General features: G+C 31.2%; 1 protein-coding gene across 2 annotated transcripts; it reads right to left on the reverse strand.

Annotated features, from left to right (window-relative positions):
* Positions 1-8,124: 8,124 nt before the first annotated feature.
* LOC101255165 (fatty acyl-CoA reductase 3-like) lies at positions 8,125-15,278 on the reverse strand. 2 transcript variants are annotated; one of them, XM_010315039.4, is made up of 10 exons: positions 15,094-15,278; positions 13,548-13,651; positions 12,872-13,077; positions 12,678-12,778; positions 11,495-11,687; positions 11,162-11,323; positions 10,909-10,990; positions 9,940-10,221; positions 9,723-9,850; positions 8,125-8,538 (listed from the first exon to the last, which is right to left on the reverse strand). In XM_010315039.4, the coding sequence occupies exons 1-10, from the start codon at positions 15,155-15,157 to the stop codon at positions 8,391-8,393; spliced, it is 1,470 nt and encodes a 489-aa protein (XP_010313341.1). In that variant the 5' UTR covers positions 15,158-15,278; the 3' UTR covers positions 8,125-8,390. The 2 variants fall into 2 exon arrangements, with proteins under 2 accessions (XP_010313341.1, XP_069147505.1); XM_069291404.1 differs by lacking the exon at positions 15,094-15,278 and adding an exon at positions 14,512-14,611.
* Positions 15,279-17,660: the final 2,382 nt, after the last annotated feature.

Below are 17,660 nucleotides of genomic sequence, written 5' to 3' on the forward strand. Positions count from 1 at the left end.
TAAGTTAAAGAATAGGATAAATTTTAGAAATCACATAGTTTTAATATGAAATTACAATCCATTCCTCTTTAGTTTGTAATTACGTTAATTCCTTACTTTAGTAAGTAACACAAATAAGATACATTAATATGTAGATCGTATACATTAAAGAGTATCTCTTATACATTATAACATAAACCAATACATAATATTTAGCTCGGATACGTTAAAACTAACTCGATACGTTATAAGATAAACCGATACATAATATGCAGCTCGGATACATTAATATGTAGCTCGAATTCATTAAAGAAATAAGATATTTTAGAGATTTTTAGAAATAGAAGAAGATATTGAAAATAAGGAAAATATAAGACGTCAATAATTTTCGTTAATAAAAACACAAATAAGTCTTGATCTGCTAAACTGTTACTTGGGCTAATATGTATTAGGTTAAGATGGGCTAAATATTGGGTGACAATTCAACTTAATCAATCTTACCAATTTTTTAAATAATTTTTCATGATTTGATTTGGGCTATATATATATTAAAATCGAATAAACTCAACTTTAGATAGGTTGAAGAGCAGGCTAAGACAAACTTAGTTAACAAATGGATGGGCTATTATTAATCAGTCAAAACTTAAGCATGTTATGTTAGGCCTCATCATATTTACATTATTTATTTTTAGAGAAATTACTTTATTAGATATATATTCATATTATATTTTATAATAGGACAATTTTCACATATAGCAAACACAAAATTTATGTCTTATGTTATAGCAAATTTTTGTTTAATTGCGCTCCATAACAAACATATATATGTATAATTCGCTATACATATACAATTGAATGTATAAAACGAATTGTTTAAAACGAGAAAGAGAGAAATTATATACAATTTGAATTTGTATAAAATAAGAAAGAGAGAAAGGCAAAAGAGACTTGGGCAGGGAAATATTTGTATTGTATAATCATAAGTGTATAGGACGATTACATAAAATTTGAATTTGTAAAATGAGAAAGTGAGAAAGGCAAAAGAGACTTGGGCAGGGAATATACATGAATCGAATTGTATAAAACAAGAAAGAGAGAAATTATATACAATTTGAATATGTCTAAAACGAAAAAGAGAGAAAGGCAAAAGAAATTGGACAGGGGAGTATTTATATTGTATAATTAGAAGTGTGTAGGACGAAAATATATGTATTTGCATGTGTAAACAATTTTCTCTAGGTTTTATACAAACAGAAATGCAATTTATACATTTTATTTCTGTTAGAATAAGTGAGAGAGGCGACGGTGGCGAGCGAGATAAGGGAGAGTGATGAGCGAGATTTGGGAGAGGGGAGAGAGGGGAACGAAAATATATGTATTTATACAACTTCCTCTCGCTTTATATAAACACAGACACATTTTATATATTTGTGTATGTATAATAAGCGAGATGCGAGCGAGACTGCCACCAAACGAGAGTGGTGAGCGAGATTCCACCAAGGAGAGTGACAAAAATAGCTATAGTTCACTATAGGATACAATTAAATCAAAGTATAATTATAACATTTAATTTGAATTGTTTGCTATTATATACAATTTTTCCTTTATAATTCTACTTATATTTTTAAATAGTTGTGTATCTTGCCGTGAAGTTAGAGTTTATTGTCATATATTGATTTTCAAAATTTAAAATGAAATCAAATGTTAATTTTCTTTAATCTATTTGATTCAAATTTCGATACGATTTAATTTTTCAATCATAACTATGAACAATATTGAATCTCTTACATGTACTTTCTATAAGAGGAGAAACATAATAATATTGAATCTCTTAAATGTACTTTCTATTTTTAAACACAAATAAAACTTAAAACATGATACTTAAAAGTATATCAATGATCAATTATAAATGTTTAAACATAATCTATAAACTAGAGCATAATAAAAGACGATAACTAAAAAAGGACGAAATTGGTGAACTCCAATTTAATTCTAAACTAAAAAAAAGGAATCTTAATTTTAAACCTAAATTTTATATAAGTAATAAGATATAATAAAAAATGTTTTTATTTTTATTTTTTTAATTCCAAGATCAAACAAATTAATCAAATAACAAACTAATTCTCGATCCAAAATCCATCCAAATCAAAGGTCAATTCAGTTTGATTTGATTTTTTTGATTTAATCTGAATAATTCATACTTTTATATATGTATCTGCTATTAAATCTTAAACTATCGATATGTACAATGAATCTATCGATATATACAATGAATCTATCGATATTCTAAAATCAACCCACCATTTTCCGACGTAGTCGAATCCATATAGGTAACCCACATTTTTAACCATATTTATGTGTGGTCTATTTAGTTAATTTTTATGTTCTAATATTAAACTATTTTGGTGACACCTCTTATATTAAGCTTTTATCTCTCTAATTATATAAGAAAAATTATTTTTTTATTTTATTTTCATCGTATATCTTTACTTCAAGGATTGACCAATAAATAAAATAATAAATTATATTATGAGTCTGTTTGGTGTTACTGTCAAAAAATCATTTATTTTCATAAGTACTTTTTAAGAATATCTTGTTAGAAAAACATTTTTGAAAAAAAAGCAATTTATATTTGGCTAATTTGTTTGAAAAGTATTTTTCATATGCAAATTGAGTTTGGTTAAAATCTTTTAACAAAAAGCGTTTTTAAGAGTTAAATTATAAAAAATAACAAGTATTGATGTACTTTTAATATTAAGATTTTTTTAAAGTATTATGACAAGTCTTTTTTTTCCTTATCTTGCAAAAATGTTGTTATTCGATTTCTCTAATTGTACAAAATAATACGTAAAATAATACGTATTTTATTAATAATAAACTTAAAATAGAATATAAAATTTATTTATATAAAAAAATTATTACATGAAACTTAACTAAAATATATGATATATATTGAAGTAATATTGATTGTATTGAAGTGTTAACCTAATAAGGGAATACATGGGAGATATATATAGGAGATATAGGAAGGAGTACTAATCCTAATAGGACTAGGATTAGTACACAGTAAATACTAATATTATTTAATACTATTTATTTAATACTATCTGTTATTATCCCCCCTCAAGCTGAGCTGAGCGGAAGCGAATGGAAGCTTGGAACTGAGGTAATCGTGTTGTCGGCTCGGGAGAGGCTTGGTGAGAATATCAGCCGGTTATTCTTCAGTGGGTACATACTGCACAGTCATGGTGTTGGCATGAACTTCATCGCGAACAAAGAGACAATCGGTATCAACATGCTTCATTCTGGTGTGTAGGACGGAATTCTTGGCCACAGAGATGGTTGATTTGTTGTCACAATAGAGAGCAGGAACAGTGTGAGTGGCGTGGAGTTCGCGAAGAATATATGTGACCCACATGGTCTCAGCAGCAAGAAGAGCAAGGGCGCGGTATTCAGCTTCAGTCGAGGACCGAGAGACCTTGGGTTGTTTTTTTGTACACCAGGAGATCAGGTTCGGCCCCAAAAAACGAGAAATCCCGATGTAGATTTTCTGTCATTTTTATCATTCGCCCAATTTGAATCTGAGAAACCCCGAAGCTCCAAGTCCCCGGGTCGAATGAGTAAATCACGACCAAGAGTGCCAAAAATGTACCTGAGAATGCGTTTTAGACAATGGTAATCATGTTCACTTGGTTGATGCATGCGCTGAGCAACTCGGTTGACAGAAAAATGGATGTCAGGAAGGGTAATGGCCAGATACTGTAGATCCCCAATGAGGCTGCGGAAGTGGATGATATCGGCAAAGGGGGTGTCGGCTCCATTCGTAGACGAAGAGACTGCCATCGGTGTTGGTTGACTGGATTTTTCCAGTCCAGCTTTCTGCAACAGATCTCGAGCATATTTTGACTGATGAAGAAACAAGTCGCTGCCTGTCCGAGAAACCTCCATTCCCAGAAAATAATGTAACGGGCCAAGGTCCTTCATTTTGAAGGTAGTATGCATAGCTCGAGTGACATCCTGAATGAGAGCTGCAGTAGAGCCTGTAATAATGATATCATCTACATAGACAAGAAGAATGACTGTACCGTGTGCTGAATGTCGAGTAAACAGACTCGTGTCGTGTACGCAACACGTGAAGCCGAGTCCCTGGAGGAACGTTTTCAGACGTGTGTACCAAGCACGGGGGGCTTGCTTGAGCCCATACAGAGACTTCTGGAGTTTGCAAACATGTTGAGGGAAGCGGGGATCAACATAGCCCAGTGGTTGCATCATGTAGATAGCATGCCATGAAGAAAAGCATTGGAAACATCCAATTGATTGATGAGCCAATTGTTGCGCACGGCGAGTGACAGTACCAGGCGAATGGTTTCCTGCCGAATAACAGGACTGAATGTCTCGGAGTAATCAAGCCCATACTCCTGATTGTAGCCTTTAGCAACCAAACGAGCCTTGTACCTGGAAATACTGCCATCTGCATTGTGTTTAATTTTGTACACCCATTTACAACCCACCGGGTGCCGCCCATGGGGCTTAGGTACAAGAACCCAAGTTTTCTGATCAGTCAAAGCCTTAAACTCGTCATCCATAGCATGACGCCAATGAGCATTTTTGAGGCAACAGAGTAGGTTGTTGGTTCACTATCGGGAAGGGGTGTATTTGGTAGTATGGTAGCCTGAAAGGTTTTGGGTTTAAAGATACCGGCTTTGCCACGGGTTAATATGGGATGAGTATTGGGGGTGGCATGGGCGGTGGTGATTCGGGGATGGCTGGGAAGGACCCAAAATAGATCGGGCTGGAGATGTTGTGGGTATGGGGTGGTTCGGGTTGGTTGTGAGTGTGGGTGGTGGTTGCGGGTGTATCGTGGGTGACGGTCGAAGGGGTGATGAGGGGTGGTTGGGTAGTGGGTGGAGGTGTGGGGGAAGGTGGTGAGGGACCCTGTGAGTATGTTGGAAAAAAGGGAAGGACGCCAATGAATGATGTATTTGTGGAGGAGGAAATAGACTCGTAGGGAAACTCATTTTCGACAAATTTGACATGACGAGATATGTAGACTTTATGAGTTTGTGGGTCAAGACAGCGATAACCCTTGGAGGTAGGATGATAGCCCAAAAAAATACAAGGACGGGATCGGGGTTGTAATTTGTGAGTAATATGAGGGCGTAGCCAAGGGTAGGCAAGACACCCAAAGACGCGAGGTTGGTATAATTGGGAAGTTCTTGGTAAAGGAGTTGATAGGGTGATTTGTTGGAGAGGGTGTGACTGGGCATTCTGTTAATGAGGTAGTTTGCGGTGGCTAGAGCTTCTACCCAAAAGGAGACAGGGAGATGAGATTGATGTAGAAGAGTAACCACCGTTTCAATGAGATGGCGATGCTTACGCTCAGCCACCCCATTCTGTTCGGGAGTGTATGGACAGGAGGTTTGATGTATAATTCCCAGGGATTGCAGAAACTGGTCAAAGATGTTATTTACATATTCCTTTCCATTGTCACTTCGAAAAAGTTTAACATGAGAATTGAATTGTGTTTTGACCATTTTTTCAAAAGTGACAAAGGTGGTGTATGCCTGTGATTTGTGTTTTAGTGGGTACAACCAAGTGTATTTTGTAAAATCATCCACAAAACAAATATAATAGCGAAAACCAATAAATGAAGGAACAGTAGTAGGACCTCATAGGTCAGAATGAATAAGTTGAAAAGGTGTAGTTGTACGCTTCTCAGATAAAGTAAAAGGTAATTTATGAGATTTAGCAATTGAACAGGAGTCACAATTGTTTACATGAATGGAAGAAAAACCTAATTGAGATATTAAAGAATTTATTATTTGAGTAGACGGGTGACCCAGATGACTGTGCCACAACAGACTGTGACCATCAGCCGAAAGAGCCACCGGAGCCACAGGAACGCTTTCTGAAACTGGGTAGGCAGACAAACTTATGCCAGGAAGAACGTACAGACCATGCTCACAAGGGCCCTGAAAAATCAACCTCTTGGTAGTATTGTCTAGGATCTGAAAATCATTAGAGGTGAACAAGAGTGAGCAATTATTGTCTTTTGTGAATTGGTGAACTGAAAGGAGATTGATTTTAATAGAAGGGACGTGGGTAAGGTTACCTAGGTGAAATATAGCGGTGGGGGTTGAAATGGTACCCGTGCCAGTGTGAGAAATATTAAAGGACTCACTATTGCCAACAGTAATACCATTGGAGCCATGATATGGATTTGAAGCGTTAAGCTTGGATAGATCAGAAGTAACGTGCATGTTGGCCCCAGTATCCAATAGTCATTCAGAGGAAGGGACGGCTTGAGATGCATAATTGGCATGGTTATCACTATTTCGGCTCTCCTCATACCGAAACCAGCAACGAACTGCGGTGTGTCCTGTTTTCTGACAGATTTGACAAGTTGGACGATCCCGCTCGTTAGCGCCCTGCCCGCCGCTGCCGAAGGAGTGCAGGTTGTTGTTGTTGCCGTGCTGCTGATCGTCGTACGGCGGACGACTGCCCTGCCGACCGCCGCGCTCGCGGCCTCCGCTGTTTCTGCCGTAGCCACCGCGGCTCCCCTGCCGGCCGCCACCACGCCCCCCGCGATAGTTCTGGCTTGCGGTGAAGGCGGTGGCCGGCTCCATAACAGCGGTTTCTCGGAGAAGAAGTTTGCTCTCCAGATCCACGTTGATTTCTTCACTTTTTAGCCACAAGGAGAGAGTAGCCAGGTCAACGGGCGTTGGACTGATGCGAACCGCCTGTTTAATGGAGGAGTAAGCTAATGGGAGCCCCCGAACGACGCACATGACGAGATCTTTTTCGGGAATGATTTCATTCACGGTGTCGAGGGCTGTGATGATGGTGGAGACCTCGTCTAAATACTCCACCATAGTTTTCGTGTCTTTGGTAACTGTGTGAAGACGATCACGCAATTGAAAAATATGAGAGTGGGAAATTGATGCATAGCGTGTTGCGAGAGCCATCCACAGGGCTGAAGCAATTGTGCAGGATCGGAAGTGTTTCTAAACCGTGGGAGAGATGACCGCAATAAAACATGATCGGATCTGGCCATCCACGGCTTTCCAGGCGGCATGGGCCGGATTGGTTTTTTCTGATTTGTCCGTGGCGGTGATGACTGCCGGCGGCGGTTTTGTGCTTCCATCAATGTATTTGAGAAGGTAATTGGCCTCAAGGGCTGTAAGAACGGTGATTTTCCATGTAGGGTAATTTATGTCTGATAATTTTTCGGGAATCAGGCATGAAGATGCCTGAGAAGGAATTTAACGCCAGAAGGAAGTGAATCGAGAGGATCCACCTCGGTTGTCATGGCTGCCGCCGCCCAAGAGAAGAGATGGAACGATCGGTGCCCTAAAGAGAGAAAAAAACCTAGAGAAAAGAAGATCTAGGTTTTCTGGCTCTTGATACCATGAAGGAATATTGATTGTACTGAAGTGTTAACCTAATAAGGGAATATATGGGAGATATATATAGGAGATATAGGAAGGAGTACTAATCCTAATAGGACTAGGATTAAGGAGTACTAATCCTAATAGGACTAGGATTAGTACACAGTAAATACTAATATTATTTAATACTATTTATTTAATATTATCTGTTATTATATATATATTGATTAGTAATTAGTAAGAGATATATTGATAAATATGTATATATGGAAGGAATATTTTAGTCTTCAAAGTATAATTTTTTGTTTTTACATACTTGTTTAAGGAGCAGACATTTTTAGCTTCTTCCCAACAATAGAAAAATTATTTCTGCTTTCATATAAAAATAGTTTTACGGCTTTGCCAAAACCTATTTTTTTTTAATGATTCCCAACAGAAATGTCAAACGTTCTCTAAGTCAATCTTTAAATAATAAATTCAATATCTTCAAAAAATGTATTGAGAAAATAACTATTGTTTATTACTAATAAGGGTAAATTAAAAACTAAGTGATAAATTATCTATTAATTTTTATATTGAACTAGTAATAATGAATAACTATTTCTAATACAGAGGACAAATAAAGAAGAACGGAGAGAATCTTAACTTACATTTTTCACTCACAATATAAATAAACTCCCTCCTCTCAAATTATCTGCTATTATGGGTAAAAAAAATAAAATTAAAGTATACAAATATAATACCACAATAACCACTATATAAAAATAGTTTTAACATTCACCAACATAATAATAATTTTTTTTCAAAAATAGGAAATAATATTTTTTTTAAAAAGGAAAAAAGATGGGAATAATAGTATTAATGACCTAGGAGTTACATGATACAATTTTTTTTTTTAAAAAAAAAAGATAGAAAAAACACACCATAATTTTTTAGAACATTTTTTGTTGCAAACAATAAATACATCATTCTTATATAATATGATGAAGAAGAATTAATTAATGTAGAATGTATAATTAATCCCTAAAAAATGTGATTAACAGCACCAGGAAGGTGAGTTTTCATGAAATAATCTTCCCAATTAATGCAACTTGGATCAAAATTGAGCACATCATCCATCTTGTGTTCTTTCATTGTCATTCTCAATCTCTTTGTATTAGCATCATCAAAGCTAATAAAAAAAAAAAGTTTACAAGTAATTAGTATAATTATTGAAATTTATAACTTAAAACGAAGTATCAAGGTGGGGTGGGGGGGTTAAGTTGGTTAAGTTTAGACATATTAAAAATCGAGTTAAATATTGAGTGATAATCCACCTTGATCAATTTTACCAAAATTTTGACAAATTTTTTCATGGTTCAATATGTGATATATATTTAGACTCGGTTAATAAATGAACGAGTTATTAATCAACTTAAGTATGTTATGCTGGAACCTTGTTATATTTTTGCGAGTTCGGAGCCTAAAGGGTGAAAAATGTTAATAAAAATTCTAAAATGGTATATGAAACTTCTTTTTAACCAAAACGGCAAAATCGCTCACGAAGTAGCGATTTTGTCCACTGGAAAAAGTAAAATCGCTGCAATAGCAGCGATTTGTTAAATTTGATTTTTCTTTTAAAAAAAATTAAACAAAATCGCTCCAAAAATTTTTAACTTTTTTTTAAAATGTCTCAGCATTGACTTAAGTTTAATTATTATTATTTTTTGCTTTTTAAAAAAAAGGTTTAAATCAATTTTTTTTTAAAAAAAAATCAAATCGCTAAAAGAGATTTTAATTTAAAATTGCTGTCTTGATAGCGATTTGATTTTTTTAAAAAAATGATTCAAACCTTTCTCTAAAAAAAAAGCAAAAAATAATAAAAAAAAAGTTTTGAAAATATGCCTCAGTAGCTGACATATTGAAAATATTATCAAAAAAAAATTATTTTGAAAATCACTCCTTTGGGAGCAATTTTGTTAAAAAAAATAATTTCTAAAAAAATCAAATTTAACAAATCGCTATTATAGCAATGATTTAATTTTTTCGGCGGACAAAATCGCTACTCCGTGAGCGATTTTGCCATTTTGATTTTTAAAAAAAATCATATACCATTTTGAAATTTTTATTAATATTTTTCACCCTTTAGACTTCGAACTCTATCCACGTTAATTTTCACACTCCTAGTCTTAAACATTGCATAGCATTTGCTTTGCTATAAAACTTTTGAATTCATCATCACATATACCATAGTATTTGTGTCGCTATAAAATTTTCTCATCCAGATCAAATAATAATAAAGTCAAATTATTCCAAGTATTTAAATAAAATCTTATCATTTATTTTAATTAAATTAAAATAAAGATTGAAATATACCTTCCATGGAATAGCAAGTAAGGTTTGTAGAGTTCAGATAAACGTATAGCCATATCAATCTTCCTTTTCAAATCCTTGTGAATTTTGTCAAAACGATGCCATAATAATAAATTTGCCAACTCTACTATCTACAAATATATATTAAATTAATTAGTATAATTTTTTTATGACCTTTAAATATTACTATGCTAAAAAAATATTTTTTAAAAAAACAAACCTTTAATAATGGCCAATAATAGGTTGAGATGTATTTTCGAAAGCTATCCATGCTACTAAATAATGTAGGCTTCCCCACTTTGATGATATTTCCATCTTTGTTCATCCATGGATTTTTTGTGAAATAATTATATAAGAATAATAGAATATTTGAAGTTTTTAGGGGATTTATTTTCGAAGAACTTATATGATATATTAATTCTTCAGAATAATAATATTCATTATTTTTAACATGTGCTATAATTGATGCAAGTATCGAGTTCACAACCATATCACCTGGAATCTGTAATTCAAGAGGTAAAAGAATTAGGAGGAGATTCAACTTCACTTGTATTTGATAAAAAAAATAAAAATTAATATTATTATTATTATTATTTTAAATAAAAAATGAAAAGAAGTTATTGCTATAATTTATGAAAGAATTTAAGTATGATCATAAGTATTAAGAGAATTTTTAGGTCATTCTAAAGATATTTATAACTAGTTCTTTATTAAAAAAAATGAAATCTCTAAAATTAGAAATAAGATAAATTATTTGCTATAACGTGTAATTGAAAGGATGAGAAAACCATTTTTATATTGGTGTTGTAGGTAACTTTGACTTTGTTCTTTCTTTTTTTTCTTTTGTGTGTGTGTTGGGGTTGGGGGGGGGGGGGGGGGATTCTGTAGCTTTTTTGAGTTATTTGGATTTTAGAATAATAATTTATCTAATATTAAATAAATTTATAAGACGAACACAAAGGTCTGGACAGAGTTAATTACAAGATTCTATTAAATGTGTTTGCTATCTCTGTCTCTGGTCAATAGTTTGAATTGACATAGAATTTAATAATAAAAATGAAGACTTTTTAAATTTATTATCTTAAAAAGCCAATGCATTTATGTGGTTATACAACTTAACTTTTGAAACATGCAAAGTTTAAGTAAATATAGTATACAATTATGTAAAAAAAAAATTAAAATAATATACCATATCAAGTTTTGTGTTTGGGTCACCAAAGCAGAAATTCATTACTCCTTTACCATATGCCAAAATAAAGGAATCCACTGTTCTGTAAATGCAAAAATTGTATACATACATAATATATAAGCTAGAGATCATTAGTCATATCTTAATTAAATAAATGTGGTACTTTATTTAATTAGCTCAAGAATTTGAGTAACAATAGTTATTCATTAGTGTAGAGAATTTTGAATTTATGAATTATAATGATTTTACTTACTTTACACCTTCGATCCATCCTGGAAATGGCTCTTTATAAGTACTAGTAATAATCGTTGGACGTATTATAACAAGTTTTAATTCTTCCTTATAGTGTCCTAAAAGCATCTCTCCCATTGCCTTTGTGAAGGAATATGTATTTGGCCACCCATGCAAATTTGCCCTAATACATCAAATAAGTAAATAACATGTTAAAATACACTGGTAATATAATTCACTTTTTTCAATATCTATTTACTTCCTCCTTTCCATTTTATGTGACACCATTCCTGTTTTGATCAGTCTCGAAAAGAATGTCAGATTTCTGTTTATGTGTTTAAGTATTTGTAGGCACCTTTGAATGCCTAGATCTCTCATGGCAATTGTGACTTCCTTTGTTGTCAAGCTTTGAGCTTCAAGCACCTTGAGTTTTTCATCTATCACTTCCCTTTCCACATCAATGTCTAATTTTGAGTTTTTATTGAGTGTTTCACCTAAAGTGAATGATTTTTCTGGTATTACTCCTTCACCTTCTCCACAAACATAAGCTGCATATGATAGACAATAAAAAGTATTGTTATTTTGATGTATGTGTTTTAGTTTAACTGGACACAGAACATTAAAAAGAAAGGAAGAAAAGGCAAGTTATCTTCGAGAAACCTTAGAGCACTAATAATTAGTAAAAATTACAAGAATTTCATAGTGTTAAAAAGTAACTACATTATATTTCTATTTTTTTTAAAAAAGTTTATAAAAAAATCCTTAAAATTTAAGGATTTCGGCTCACTCAATGTCTCATACATCGCGTCCCGATATATTACATTTGTTGATACAAGACGCACGTGTATCGATACATCACTCGACATCTCAATAAATCGTATTTTGATATATTACCTTTGTTGATACAAACTCATATGTCTCGATTCGTCGCTCAATGTCCTGATACATTAAATTTGTTGATACAAGACATACATGTTTCGATACATCGCGTCCCGATTCATCGCGTTAGAGTGATAAATTCGAGAATAGGAGAGAGAGAGAGAGAGAAACAGAGATTTTTATAATTTTTTCAAATGGTATGAAATTTTAGAAAATATGATAAAATAAGTTGTATACATATTTAGATAGTTTTTCCTAATAATAATGTATACTCTTTTCATTTTATTTTATGTGGTGATCATGCTTCAACTGAATACAGAGCTTAATTAAAAAAGAAATACATTCGAAAATTGTGAATTAGAACATCAGATTATTTCTAAATAAGGAAGTATGACATTCTATCGCGGAGTTATAATTTCGACTAATTAAGGAAATTTTCAATTATACATACCAAAAAGATTGTATAAACAATTTTGAATGAATCCCTTTTACCCTTTAGTTCTATCGTTGAAGACAGTTACTTCGAATAAACTAAAAAGAAAAATACTGTCATATAAAATGGAAAACGAAAAAGTATAATATGAAAATAAGAATCCCACATTTATTTTTCCACAAATAAATAACATAAGGACCCTTTATTAAGAAATCTAAAAACTGACCAGTGGATACATGAACAATAATCTTCACATTTTCACATCTTTTAGCAAATTTGAGGACATTAAGAGCACCTAGTACATTGATATCCATTGCAATATCATATCTACAATAAGAAGGAAAATAATAAAATTATTAGTTAAAAAAAATCAAATTAATATTTTGCATTAAAATTAAATCATATGAAAAAAAAATATACCTCTCATCAAATCTAGTAGTTGCTGCTGAGTTTATGATTATATCAATTTCTTTGAACATTTTATTTTTCATATCTGAATTTTCAATTCCAAAATCCTCAAATGAAATGTCACCAGCAACTGGAAATACTTTCTCTTCTATGAGAGAATTTAGGTTATTTGCACCTATTTTTTCTCTTAGAACACTAAATAATTCAGTCTGCATAACCTGTGTGAAAACTCACAAAATATTATGTTCAACATTTTTTAGTAAGAGGATTCAAAATAAAATAAAAAAATTAAAAAGATACAAAAAAAAAAAAGTCAAGAAAATCTAATATTTATTATAAATTAAAATTATGAGACCTTTTATATGCGTTGTAATTTTATAAACAAAGGAGGTTAATCCTTTGTGATATAATAGACATAAAAAGGTTGTATAGATATCTTTTCGATAATTATGCTCCATAACTATAGTTTTACTTGCTGTGAAGGTTGCGATTGTATATTTCGGTCTACCTAAACAACATTTGTCGAAGACTTTTACCCTAATTTCAAGAAAAGGTTTTAATCTTAGAATTCAAAGCTCTAAAAATAAATATCAAATGTCGAATGAATTTTTTTTTAAAATAAATCAAATAAGCTAAGCAGTCTATCGATAAAAAGAATTTAAATCAAAAGAAACAATATATGTTTTACCTCATCATTAAAACGTTTTCTGACGGATTTTGCGTCTGAAGCTCTTATTAGAAGAAACAATTTTCTCACATTTGGTTGAATACGAAGAATCTTCTCTATCAGAACTACATATTACAAAAACAAGGATATATATAAATAATGAATTTAATTTATATAAATTAGACAGCTTAAATTCATTTACACTCTTAACATATCTTTTAAAAATTTATAATAGATGGTAGTTATTATTTTAAGGCTTAAGTCATCGATAGCCACTTAAAGTTATTCGCAAATTTCACTTAGACACCTCTTCTTAGGCTTGTTCCAATTGAACACCCGTACTAATAAAAAAATTTACCTATCAAACACTTTATAGACAATCAGTTGAAATAAGAGAGTGAGTGTTATACACTTGCGGATGATGTGGCATAGTAACTAATTAAAGAAAGACACGTGGTATTGGACCTAGAATAACTAAAAAAAATTATAAGGAAAAATTATATATTTTTTTAGAAATAAAAGAAAAAGATAATCATCATTATCCTTTTCCTCTTTCGTCAGAACCTTCCCCAAATACACCATAGACTACCATTTTTTTATCTTACCATTCTTCTTCGTGTGTTGTCAGTTCTTTAAAATTTAAATAAATTAACAATTTCAAAAAATAATTTCAAATTCGTATTATTCTTACCCGAAAAAATGGAGTTTGCCAGAAATAATGAACACTAAAGTACAGTAAAAAGATGATTGATCACTAATTGCTTGTTATTTTAAAAAAAATTATCTTTATTCAATGAAATTTGCTTAACATCTCATTTCAATGGAAAGGAATCTCCGCTTCATCTTCTTTCTTTTTTTTGTTTTTCTTTTGTTTTAAGATTTTTATTTATTTTATGTTTAGGTTTAATTTGACAAAATAGATGAACAAGGGATGGATACTTTTGGTGGCAGCAGAGATAACATTTTTTACGGCTGAAAAACTTACGGTGACAAATTTAAATATGTAGTCGGTTGTTTGAAAGGCTAAGGTTGTTTGACAATGGTAGACTTGTGGATGACATCAACCGATTTAATAAGCTGGTGTATTGGAGAAAGAGAATTGCTGAAAATCGAAAAAGAAGGAGAAAGAATTATGAGTAGTGATGGTTGCAGAATTATGAGCGGTGATGGTTGCAGCTTGCCATGAAAAAATGGTAATGAGCTTTCTCAAAGAAGAAGAAGATATAAAATCTTTTGTTTTTGACTAAAAAGTTATGTTTTCACGCTTCTTCCTTTGTTTGTACTACAAACGTTTTGCCATGTCAACAAAAAGGATTTAATAGGTAAAAAATATTATTTTCTAGGTGTTCAATTGGAACAAGCCTTAAAAAGAGGTGTCTAAGTGAAATTTACGTACAATTTTAAGTGGCTATCGATGACTTAAGCCTTATTTTAAATCAAAGCACTTTTCCAATACATATCTTTTATAAGAAGTAAATTTATAAATATAAGTTAATTTCAAAAACTTAACAAAACATACTATAATAACAAATAATATTATATGTAAAGGAAATGATAAAGTGTGTACTCTTTGCAAGAAATCCAGTGGCACCAGTAATGAAAATAGTCTTGCCTTCTAAAAAAGGTTCCATGATGGTAATAAAAAAAATTAAGGGGTAAAAAAATTGTTTAGAGATAAATAATATGTAATTAATCTCATATACTAAACAAAAAAAAGTGAAATATTGAAAATGAGAGTATTTGATTTATGAAACTCTTGGACTCACCTCCAAATGTATATATAGGCAATATGATTGGAATTAGCTTCACTTTTTTCAAACATGCACTTACCTAACATTTAGGTATTCATTTGCTTCAAGTTAAGGGTAATAAAAGCAAAGAGTGGAAGCAAGCACTTAACCCATACTATAAAAAATTACTCCCTTCGTCCGAAATTTTTTGTCATGTTACGCTTATCGAAAGTCAATTTGACTAATTTTCAGAGGTAAATTAGATCACATTAATTTGATATTTTAAACAAAAAAAATTAGATATTCTAAAACTATATGAAAAATACTATAAATTACAATATTTTGCATATTAATATGATAAAAAAATACATCTTAAAATTTTAGTCAAAGTTTTTATAGTTTGACTCTAAAAATAGAAATCATGACAAACAATATCGGATAGAGGGAGTAGCATTTTTTACCATAAAAGAATATTATTCTCTCCATTTCATAATAGTTAATCATTTTATCGAAAGAAAAAAAAATTCTGGCCAAAAAATGACTAGATTGATGAAATAACATATTTCATACTATGTTATTTTACCTTTTTTTGAACATTTTTATTCTTTTAATTTTAATAGCTTTTAATTTAAAAATAAAAATGATTATTTTATTTTAAAATAAAAAAATATTATAATGTTTTTTAAATTATTGGCCAAATCAGGCTAAATTCAAATTCTGACCAAATTTTTTGGCCCTAATACATGTCTCATATTAGTTGTCCACCTTACTAAATCAAGAAAGTATTAATTAATTTTTTTTCCATTTTATATTATCCTAGCAAATAATTTTTTTTGAAAGTGTTTACATTTATTTGTAAATTCAAGAATTTTTTAAAAGGTAAATTAATAAAATTACCTTATTATTTATATTTTCTTAATATATGTGTATAAAAAAAATAATCAACTAATACGAAATGTACCGAGTATGAGAGCATTCTCCAATCAAAGATCTTGTTTAAAAAATGTTCCATAACATACTTTATATGACATCCAAACAACCTCTCAGTACTCTTTATAGTATTTTTATTGTTATCTTATTAATTGTTCCCTCTGTTTATTTTTACTTATCTAATATTTTTAAAATAAATTTTTATTTTACTATTTGAACATATCAAAAAAGAAAGTTTTTCTTTATGTTTTACTTTTAACATTAATTATCTATTTTTCAAATTATTTTTCAAGACATAAGACAGAATTATAAATTATGTTGGTCATGTGAAAGGTATATTTTATTTTATTTCTTGGTCAATTGGTATGATTTATTTGTGAAACACAAGATGTATTGATTGACCCTGTTTGGTATAATTTTGGTAACTCACATTGCATGATAGTTGACTAGTTTAACAAATATATTGATTTTTTAAATATTGAATTATTATATGATGATAAATTATACTGCTCTCCAAAACAAGAAAAGCACTTTCCAAAAAAAATATGTATATATATATTTTAAGCGTTTAAAAAACAATTTCGCTACTCTCAAAAAACATTATTTTCTCCCAAATTTCAAACCAAGGATCATCCGGTGAAAAACCGAACTAATCACCTCATCTAAGCTCAAAATTATATTTTTTTATTTCTAAGAGTATGTCATTTCTAAAAATCGCGATTTTTTTATATATGAAATTTTTCAATGCAAATTTTAAATTTAATTGTATCTCAATACAGATGTCAAATATATGTCTTTCGAATGAGGGACCAAAATATAATTGTGGACTTTGGTATATGCCAAAAATTAGGTAGAAAGTTGATAACCTATAGTATTAATTTGGCAATATTTTGAATTTGACCACTCAATTTCTATGTCTTGTGCATGTTAGTATTGTATTATGTAACATGCCCATGTGCCATAAGGTACAATATGTAGGTAAAATCATGTGGTTATTCTTAAGGTCTAGTGTGTCCCATTTAATTTATTTATAACCAATTTTGGTCCATTAAGCTTTATTAAGAAAAGAGAGAAATTTTTTTTAAAAAATTTCTTTAGTTTTGAAATATAGTGAAATTTTGCTTAATACAAATGTAATAATAGCCCCTCGGGATGGTTCAGTTGGTTTGGAGGGTGATTATTCACACAAATGATTCGGGATCGATCCTCATTCAATGCCTTCTGAGTTGAGTCTGTCGCATATTATATCTCATGTGCGGTTTACATGATATTAAACAGTAGGAGAGGGGGAGGGAGTTACTTCGTGCACACAAAGTGCTCACCCGAAGGGTAGAGGCTGTGATAGAGGCTGTAGTTATTGCGGATTATTTTGGGTAGAGGATGTGATATTAACGATATCTTGTACCCAATATTTAAATATATATAATCAACAATTTACGTTGTAAATTATTTGTAATTTATAATACGTTTAATG

This window comes from Solanum lycopersicum, chromosome 11 (assembly GCF_036512215.1).
Source record: "Solanum lycopersicum chromosome 11, SLM_r2.1".
Taxonomy (NCBI): domain Eukaryota; kingdom Viridiplantae; phylum Streptophyta; class Magnoliopsida; order Solanales; family Solanaceae; genus Solanum; species Solanum lycopersicum.